The sequence below is a fragment of the Strigops habroptila genome, chromosome 10 (assembly GCF_004027225.2).
Source record: "Strigops habroptila isolate Jane chromosome 10, bStrHab1.2.pri, whole genome shotgun sequence".
In the NCBI taxonomy this organism is placed as follows: domain Eukaryota; kingdom Metazoa; phylum Chordata; class Aves; order Psittaciformes; family Psittacidae; genus Strigops; species Strigops habroptila.
This window is the reverse complement of record NC_046359.1, coordinates 35,370,841-35,381,297: the sequence shown is the minus strand read 5'-3', so window position 1 is coordinate 35,381,297 and position 10,457 is coordinate 35,370,841. Positions and strand designations below refer to the sequence as shown.

At 42.0% G+C, this 10,457-nt stretch overlaps 1 protein-coding gene across 1 annotated transcript; it reads right to left on the bottom strand.

Annotated features, from left to right (window-relative positions):
• Nucleotides 1-536: 536 nt before the first annotated feature.
• SDE2 (SDE2 telomere maintenance homolog) lies at nt 537-10,445 on the bottom strand. The gene is given in 8 exon segments (XM_030499786.1): nt 537-1,810; nt 4,383-4,788; nt 5,411-5,522; nt 6,241-6,410; nt 6,948-7,059; nt 9,176-9,293; nt 10,331-10,399; nt 10,401-10,445. Coding segments are annotated over 8 exon segments (1,248 nt in total). The 3' UTR covers nt 537-1,594.
• Nucleotides 10,446-10,457: the final 12 nt, after the last annotated feature.

Here is a 10,457-nt window from a genome sequence, read left to right as displayed (position 1 = left end):
AAGCTGTGGCTGCCCCATCCCTGGCAGTGTTCAAGGCCAGGTTGGACACAGGGGCTTGGAGCAACCTGCTCTAGTGGAAGGTGTCCCTGCCTGTGGCAGGAGGGTGGAACTGGATGAGCTTTAAGGTCCCTTCAACCCAAACCAGTCTGTGACTGTATCACGCACAAACCTGCAGAGCACTGAGCCTTGCAACATCATTGTATAACACAGTCTGCCTGGGAAGCCGTGTTGGTGCGGGAAGGATGAACTATCAGGTTAACCAGCATTTCAGAGCAGCTGCACCAACACAGCTGTTTAGCAGCTTGCCTGTGGAGTTCATCAGGAATAAATCCTTGACCTTTAACACCCTCTCTCAATCCAAAACTTCCACACATCAACAAAACAGCTTCTGAGGAGAGATGCTGTAAGACTGCAAAACTGACTGAAGCATCAAACTGCTCGTGTCAGAAACATCCAATACTACAGGAGTGATTTCCCAGCATTGGCAGCCCATTTCCTGCCAGTACTGCAATTCAAAACGTGATGAGCCGAACGGATGGTGTGACATCAGAACAGGAGAGAGAAGATTTAATTTTGCAAGCATCTCTACAAGACAATCTGATAGCAGATCATAAACACAACACTCTCCGGCATATGGTGGTAAATGTGAGATCTGAAGCACTGAACTAAACACTTTTCAAAGCTTCTCAAACCAGAGCTGTGGCAGTTGCACCCATGAGGGGCCCTCACCACTGCACTGGAGGCTCCCAGCACTGGGGGGGGGTGTCAGATACTGCTCCAGGTAGGATAAATGACTGCAGTGGTGACGCTTTAAGTCCTTCCATTGGTTTCCACATAGGAAAAGAATTAAAAACCACATCCTAAATTTCCCATTCAGGTTCAGATGATCACTCTGTATGCTACTCACCTTCAGCAGCCAGCCAGTGTATTCTTTCTAATTTCTTAAGGATGTGATTCTCTTTTCCCTCACTCAGATATTTTTCCAGAGCAAAATAAGTAAATACCCTTATTTAACTTCTTCTAAAAGAAATATTTACACACATTAATGATTTACATCATACCTGACATCCCACAGACAAGCACAGTTATTTATACTGACCTCATCCATATAAAAGTGTTTGTTTTATTCAAGGAAACTTCAGCTTCTAAGCCTAGATCCTAAGTTCAGTGCTTCTCATTTGACAGTTGTCTCTGTGCTAACTGGAATTCACATTAAAGGTGATTCAATATAAAGCTCACAAAGGATTGCTATTTTTCTTAAAATAGGTGATGACTGTGCCATACAGCCATTTTCCAGAAAACATTCAGGCTATTTCTGTCCATATACAGAGAGTCTGTTTTACCTGTTGCATTAAGACTTGTTATAACCATCTGTAAAGCTGATCAAAAGACAGAAGTTTCACTCCTTTAGTATTGAACATATTGAATGCATAACTAACTCGCTATCTAGCAACTCACTCTGTGTTACGTTACTCAAACTTCATTAAGAATAGAAACAAAACCTATCCAGGGATGCCAAAGAATTACATGTGGCCGTACAGAATAACAACAGAATAAGAAAAATGTAAAAGCACATGGATACAAAGTTGAAAAATCACTTTTTTTTCCCTTTGGAGGGCTTTGCAAATAAGGCAGGATCGATCTGGTCTCTAGACAGCCCTCGCACTGAAAACAGCCTTGCTGCTCTTTCCTTTAAAGTGCCTCCACATTTCAGTCCCAAAGACATCAATTCCATCTTCAGTTTGTCTAAACCCAGGGCTTCCATTTCAGCAGCAGAGTTGAACACCATCAGGTCTATCGGTTCCACCTCCTGCAAAGAGAAAAACATCCCATCAGACTATTATTATTGTCTTCTTAATTGGTGGGAGGAAGAATGAGCCTAGACAGAATGCTTCGTTTTACAGAAGACCTTCAATTAGCATTGTCTCAATCTCCTAATTACTCAAGTTGAGCAATGTCTCAATGTGTATCATCTTGCATATTATTAGGGGTCCTTATGCTACCCAGGCAAAGTATTAGTGCATCACATACAAGCAAACTGAAGCTAGCCAGCAGTAAGTAACTGTAAGACCCATAGAAGTACTCCCCAAAGAGCTGTATTAAAACCAGCCCACCATCTCACCTAGCACTTCAGGATCTTACTCTTGGCTTCCAGAGGCATGGCAAAGCCAACAGCCCCTTCTGAGCCCAACATGGACTATAACCAATACACCCCAGCAGGAGCAGGAAGGAGGCTGAACAGTTATTTCCAATGCAGTTACACTGTAATTATAGAAATACATACAAACCCACCCTCTTTTTAATAAGATTAATCAAAAAGCAAGTTCTGAACTTCACATCTCATCCTGCTAGAAGAAAATGGATTAAAATTACATCTTAAAAGGCAATTAGGATATTTGCAGAATAATCGAGGGTGAAAGAGACCTCTACACATTGTCCAGTCCAAGCTCAGGGCCTTGTACACAAAAGAATATGGACAAAGACTGGCTAATTCAAATGTTGGAAAACACTAAGCATGAACACACTAAAAAGGACACAAAAATCTATACCTGTTTCATTAGATCCTTAAAAGCACGTGTTAGTCTTATGGCATGTATCATGATGGAGTTCTCAAAGAGACCTCAGAGCATGTAATGCCAGCAGTGGGAATGGGACCACTCCATTATGCACTCAGCAAAAACAATTAGCCCTAGCAGAATTAGAACCTTTGTCCTGCTAAGCATACGAAAAGAGACTGGTTGCCTCATTATTCTCATCCTACTTGAAAAAAAAATATCCATCAAGGGCTATTATAAAAGTATTTCCACCTGCAATAACAATCTGCCACAGCATTGGTGGAGTTTCCTGTTCTAGGAATAGAGAGTCTCACAAATACTGAGCAAAAGGTAAACAGTGAAGAATGGTAAACATCCTGTTCAAAATTTGCCAGCTCTAATAGGTACAGTAGATGACAAAGTCCTAATTTATCTCATTATATCCTTGGTTGTTTTTCCATTTAACTGTATTAAACTTCCACTTACCAGAATTCAGTCATTGGCAGTGGTAGCTGATGGTAGGCTTAAATCCAAGCAACTCCTTAGCCCGCAAAATGAAGCCACATTTTGTTTTACTGCTAGAATAAGCCTAGATTCACTACCCCTAAAAATGTTTAATAGTAATATCATGCAAGGAGCAACAAAGTATAAGTATGGACATCTTCTACTGCCAAGTATTAGTTGGGCTTTTATCAATTCAGTGAGAAACGCCACAGCCTCTCTTGGCTGGAAGACTGATCCAAAGCCTCTTGAGCAAAACAATCCCAGCCATCCTCCTGGCAACCACCAGAGAAGGAACCTCATGGTCAGCCCTGCTCCCGATGTGGCTGAGGGCTATGACTGCCAGTGCAATAATGGTATGGCAACAGTACAGACCTGCATCCTCCACAGGCATGGCAGATGATCAGTTTTAAAACCACTCTTCCAACACTCTCTGCAGTTCAGATGAAGCCCATCACTTACACTAATCCTGTCTCTCTAGTGAAGGAGCTGCTGCTTCTAGGCTTTCAACAGTCAACAAAGAACTCAAGTTTGCACTAGAACACCAGGGTTCTCTATGAACTAGACTCAAGTCTTTTTATACTAAGAACTAAGAAAGACTCATCAGCCGACTGGTTTAGGGGACATCTACTTAGAGCATTCTAATTTAAACATTGAGGTCAATAATAAACATTAAGGTCAAACTATAAATAAGATTAGCCAAATTGGACAGTGGTAATGTGCAAAAAGTATTTATAAGAGTCCTTCATTCTACAGAAGGGGTTTATTTTCCTTTTTCCCTTCATGAAGAATTTTGGATCCAGAGCGTAACTATTTATGTAGAAGGAGAAAAAACAAAACCAGAACACCCCCAAGAGAAACATGGCTCTAAGGAAAGACAATACTAGACAGCCAAGGGCAACTGCATCTTAGTAGAAACTCTATAGACTATTAAAATCTTAATCTTACAACATTCTTTCTTGACCCATCCTATTTAGCATCTCTCAAGACAATGCTACCATCCTCTAATTCAACTTTCTCCATGGAGACACTGTCAATGAAGAGCATCCTTTGGCTGCAGTTGCCATTAACTTGCTACATTCCATTGTCCTAATTTGTGTGATGCATCTTCAGTTAAGCTGTTTTTCCTTTTAACTCTGGGATTTTTTTATGCTCTGAAGCAAACTCTGGAGATTCCATTAGCTTCTTAAAGAGACTATGATTGTAATTCAAGCACATACATCTAATGCACTGAAGTCTTAGGATACAAATCCCCCCCCTTTTTCTGCAATCCACAAAGGGAAAAGTGATGGAATAAAAGCAGCTGAAGAAAAGGACAGAACACATTTTGTACTGCTTCATACTTACTGTGCTCTGTAACTGGTTTGTTTCTTGTGCCTTAGGAGAAACATTATCTTGTTGTTCTTTTGGAGCTTGGGCTACTTCATTCTTTTCTTGGACTTCTTCCTTCAGGGGCTTTGTCATTTTACTGTTTTCTTCAGCTGGAATTTCAGGTTGCCCACTTGTGCTTGTCTCTCCTTGGACATCTCTTCCACTACATTCCGGCTGCTCCAGTGGTTTCTCAGTTGCACTGGTAGCCGGACTATCCTCTACCGGCTCCATAGAGGTGCTTGAACATGCATTTGAATTTCCAGCATTTTCATTACATCTGCTGCCTGATGGACAACCTCCATCAGATGCATGAGGGGAATCATCTTCACTGTCATCCTCAGAATCCGAACTGTCACAATCATCCAGTCCTTCCAACCCCAGCCTGGCACAAGCAATGTGTTACATATTAATATTCATCTATTTGAACCTTTTTCTTGAAAACAAAATAATTCTTTTTCTTGTCACATTTCTCTTTCCAAACCTCACTTCAGAGAGATATTGTGAACTACTCTAGTTAGGATAGTTTAGCAAATGGAAGAGCTGCTAATACTGAAGAGGACCCAACATACCCAAAAAACCAGGTATTTTTTTACAGCATTCCCAGTACAGAAATATGTGCTACCTATTGCTACTTGGAACACTGGAATCATTAAGATTTCCCTTGTGTGTTATGTTAGGTGAAAGATGCCAGGAATAAAAAAAAACATAAATCTTTTTTCAGTTCATTGTAAATTTAATTCATTAATGAAAAAAGGACAATGTGAAGTAGTGGAATATAACCATATTAGAAGGGTTTAGTTCAAATAAAGTTTGCTTGCTCCAGCTGGACAGAATTATATGAACACAGCAACATTTACTCTGAGTTCTCCGATTTAACCAGTTCAATTTCCCTATTCCTATTGAAGTCGACATCTCAGATAAGACATTGCTCACTCGTATGTATCTAACCTTTCATCCTGTTCAAGGCTTAATACTTGAGTATAAAACCAAGGCATAATGCTTACCAAAAACATTTTCTTTTTCGAGGTTTGGTTCCATTCTTTCCAGGTTCACCTGGACGTTTCCGGCTACTGCTGCTCTCTGGTGACACCATTTTGCTTGAAGAGGCCTGCAATCCTTCAAAACAAAGTTAAAAGTCCACCTCATCAGTACACAACTCATATGTTGTGAATTCTACTTTTCATTTCAGATGCAATTTAAAACACTAACTGAAAATAATTGATATTGATGTCATGTGAAGAACTCAAAGATTCAAGACTCGGTAGCAGCAAAAGCTTTTCTACATGGCTATACTAAGGCAAAGAGTGAATTCAACTTGGAGTCCCCAACTGAACTCTCAGGTTCTACATCCCATTCAGCCTCGAGTTTCACTATCAAGCTGCCAGCAAGGGAACAATCCATGGATAAATAAAATAACTACAAAGAACAGTAAGAGAAATAAGGTGTTTTCTAGTTGAATTCAGTTTCTGGTTTTTATGTAAGACCTGTTAATATTTTATCATTTCACTGAAAATGACTGCAGAATTCTTACACCTGAACTAGCAACACTTAACTTCACAGAATTTTGCTTTTATAATGAGATAACACTGTAGCACAGCAAGATGAAGCATCACTTCTCTGTGTTATGCTGTTCAATACAATTTAAGAGAACCAGCAGACAAAGACTTAAAAAATCAAGTCCAACAAATTTTACTGGAATTTAAAATTTCATTCAATTGAAAGAGTTATTGTCAGAATTAGGGGGTTTTCCCCATTTTCATACTGGAATGAGGCTACAGGGACTTTTAATTTGCTTTATTTTTTGAGGAGAGGAAGTGAGGTGAAACTGCAATACCTTTAAGGACTGAGTCTTCCAGTCTCTCAGCCATTTCATGACACTGCTGCTGGTAGTCTGGGTTGGTGAAAAAGTGCTTTGGCTCCGCAAGTTTCCGCTGCAGCCTTTCCAAGCGCCTCTGCTCCTTCTCTGCTTCCCGTTCTGCCTGCTGCTTCACCCATTCAGCCATCCTGCAGATGACAGAACCATGAAAATCAGAGTGTTTCCAGCATTTAATGTAATATCAGTTTGTTGCTTGGCAATTACTGAATGCTTCTACCACCTGCTAGGATGGGAAACAATGGGGAAAGAGAATTAACAGCACCCAAGGGAATTACTGAAGGAATATATAGAGATTCTGCTACAGAGAAGAGAGTAAAGTTTATTTTGGAAGCCAGAAACAGCAGTAAGGTCACATATCCCCAGTACCACAGTCTGCAGCTTCAGAGAGAACTGTAAGAATTGCAGATAAGAATCTCAGAGGTGCAGATCACTCAGAAGCAGGCTGCAGTGCAATCCCTCCTATTCTGCATTAATATAATTACAGTCAGAAGAATCCTGCTGGCTTCCAGTCCATCTGTGTTTAAGATCTCACTTCTGCTCTTCTGTATTATTCAAAATAAAATGTCATTGCTACAACAGGCTGTCATTTGACATTTGTCATTTGCTAACAGTGAGCTACATGGTCAGTTTAGTTTGTAGTTCTAGCCTCTAAGAAAATGCCTTACGCTTTCTCATGGTTGACATCTCGAAGTCTCCTCCCACTGAGATCTCGGCAAGCCTCCCTGTTTGTTGTCTTCTCAATCTGAGCACCAAGTGCTCGCAGCATAGACCCGAACCCTGAGAAAAGAGACATCAAGAATTAGCTAAGCAGAAAGAAACAGAGACAAGCCGTTACACAACAAAAGAATTCATTCTGGATAAAGAACACGGTGAAGTCAACACCTTCCTCTCCCTCAGTGCAACTGAAATAAAGGGTAGGTTGAAAGTTGCAACGTCAGAGAACTGTCACTGGGTGAAATGCTGAAAGACTACATGGAAAAAAAAGGTACCCAGCATTCACCACTCATCTTGGTTTTGTACTCCTGGTATCACACCAGATGGACCCCAGACTTGCTAGAACCTGTACGGCACTTCTAACATGCAAGCCTACTTCTGGACTCCCCCAGCAAAATGTTTTGAAACCTTTTTTGTCTCAAGATAACATTTTGCCAGGATATACTTCCCCCTTAAGCCCCTTTAGACTCCACCAAACTTAAACCTCCTTTTAAAAATCTAACAAAAGATAAAATAACTTTTTTAGAAGATAGCCTTAACCACTTCATCAAGATGATCATGACGTATGTTACGCTGGAGAGCCTCCCAAAATAGATCTATATACACTCCTCAGCCACTAACTACTCATAGGCAAGACAGCTGATTTCTCTCACTTGGTCCCACCTTATGTTGTCTCCAGCTGGAGAAAGACACTTGTTTAACTACCTCAAAGAAACACACTCTGGATCAATACTAATATAATCCAACCAGCAATTTGGAAGTGCCAAGCACTGGTTTTTAACTAGAAGATGAACAAATCTATACTTTTTAGTGCCCCACAAGTACCTTTAAGGAATCTCACAGTCACCAATCCAAGCAGCCTGCTGTATCATGAGGCAGAAAAAGCATCATGTTCGGTTAATAAAACCAATGGCTGCCATTAGTGAGGAGAATTTTCGTAGCTCATGAAACATGCTATTCAATTTTACATTCTGAAGAATGAGGACCTAGCTGCTACACCTGGCCAGATGTGTTCCCAAAAATCAACAGCAGTGCATTCACTAAGCTAACTGGTGCTGAGTTAGGTCTGATAATAAAATACGCAGTTCTCTTCTAAGCCTGCATAGTCTGTGCTCTGTTGAGATCATACAACAAGTCCCAATAGTTCTGACCCATTTTTGTCTGCCTGGTTTTATCAGGCTTTTAAGTTATAAAGTCAAAACAAAAGGAACCCTTTAGAAAGCAAATAAAATTGCACATCCTATGTCATATTCTGTCTTTGGTTATCCCAGGATAACCAAAGCTGATGGACAATACGCAAGGAAGAAGCACCCTATATTATGAACTTCTATCATACGCACAACTTCTAGGGCACTTAAAGAAAACACACCACCTCATAAGCTATAGCAACTATATTTATTTCCAGTTCTATCCCAAACTGAAGGCAGCAAAGTAAGCTGAGCTGCAGTCTGTGCAAGACTGCACAGTTATTCAGCATTTTAGTGCAACAGCTGGAAAATTGTGACAACTGGATTCAAAAATCAAACATATGACTCCAATTACACTCAAATACTCTATTAAACTTGCTTCACCCATCATGTTCCATTGTGGGGAATGCCCGCATTGCCAGTGGCTCTATTGTTCTATATGATTGATATACTCCCCAAGTAACACAGTTTAAATATTTTATCAATATAAGGAGTCCAGCTTAGATTGAATTCTTTAGTTCTGAGGCTACTGAGAGCTTGGAATTTATATGTTTTGGTTGTTGGGGGTTTTTCTTAATAAGAGAAGACAATTAAGTCATATAACATACTCAAATCGCAGACTATTTGTACCTGGAATATTTGTCCTAAATGACCACGAATGAAACTTAGGAGCCTAAGAAGCCAGGTACTTTTACACACAATTTCAACTCTGAAGTCACTTTGATATACTTTACAGATTTCTACTAATAGAGCTAAGCTGACCAGGGATGTGAAGAAGAGCTATGCCAGCAAAGCTGGTAGCTGAACTGCAGCCTCACTCCTCAATTCTCAGCTTTGCATGCAGACTTTGGTTTCAGCTCAGAGACATTATCACATTCATCCACATTAGAAGAGATCTAATGTATCAGGACTGCTGCTATCAGCATAGACTACAGCATAACAAGTTTTCCAACCTTAGAATCCAATCCATAACAAGCAGTTAAGCAACAAACCTCCTTTGCCACCACAAAGCCTTGGTTCCAGACTATAAACGGCTCCGTTTTGCAACACATCGTCATCACTAGCCAGTCGTCCGTTACACTTCACATACAAGCTTTCTTCAGGAATGTTCTAAAAAATAACAAAATTGAGTCACATTATGGCTGAAATCAAACATTCTTACAAAGAAATTCATTAAGGAGTAATGTTTGTTTCCTTCCTTCCTACAGGAACTGAGGAGAAGCAAAAATCAGACAATCTCGGAAGCATGAATATCCTCTGTGGTGCTTGTTTTAATTCCTGTTTATTGAAGAATTAAGCACAGCCTAAATCAGCTGATTGTAAACACGAACAGGAACCCCTCTCTACAAGAGAGACACTGAGTTGTTGGAGCAGGTTCATAAAAGGGCAACAGAGCTGGTGCAGGGCCTGGAGCACAAGTGTGATGAGGAACGGCTGAGGGACCAGGGGGGGTTAGCCTGGAGAAGAGAAGGCTCAGGGGGGACCTTATCGCTCTCTACAGCTGCCTGGCAGGAGGATGGAGCCAGGAGGGGGCTGGTCTCTGCTCCCAAGGAACAAGGGATGGGACAAGAGGAAACAGCCTCAAGCTGCACCAGGGGAGGTTTAGACTGTATAGTAGGAACAATTTCTTCACCGAGAGGGTGCTCAGGCATTGGAACAGGCTGCCCAGGTCATTGCCATCCCTGCAAGTGTTCACAGACCGTGTAGCCGAGGCCCTCAGTGCCATGGGTTAGTGCTGGCCTTGGCAGTGCTGGGGAGTGGTTGGACTTGATGAGCTTAAAGGTCTTTTCCAACCCGGTTGCTTCTATGATTCTAACAGCCGTGCTTTGGGAAGCACACACCAAGTGTTCAAACACTCCGCATTAAAAACAAACCAACCCCACCGGTTTTGAACCGTAAAGAACTTCAGATTGACATATTTTATATACATACACCCTGTGTAAGTGCCCATAGCACTCTTACAGCAAGCCCTCCCGCTCTGCTGAGCGACAGCCCCCATAAGCAGCGTGCCCACCGCGCTGCGACCCGCCACAGCCGCCAGCCAGGCGAGCAGCCGGTAACCGGGGGCTCCCACCACCCTCCCCACCGCATTATCCACCACCACCACCACCGAGGCCTGAGGGGCGGCCGCTCCCCCACTCACTCACCAGCGCCCGAGCGCGGTGCCGGCGGAGGCCGCGCACCGAGCAGTCTCCGCCGGGGGGGGGGCAGCGGCCAGGGCCGCGCCCGCGGAGCCAAAGGATCCCGCACTAGCGCCGCCATCGCTACCGCTCA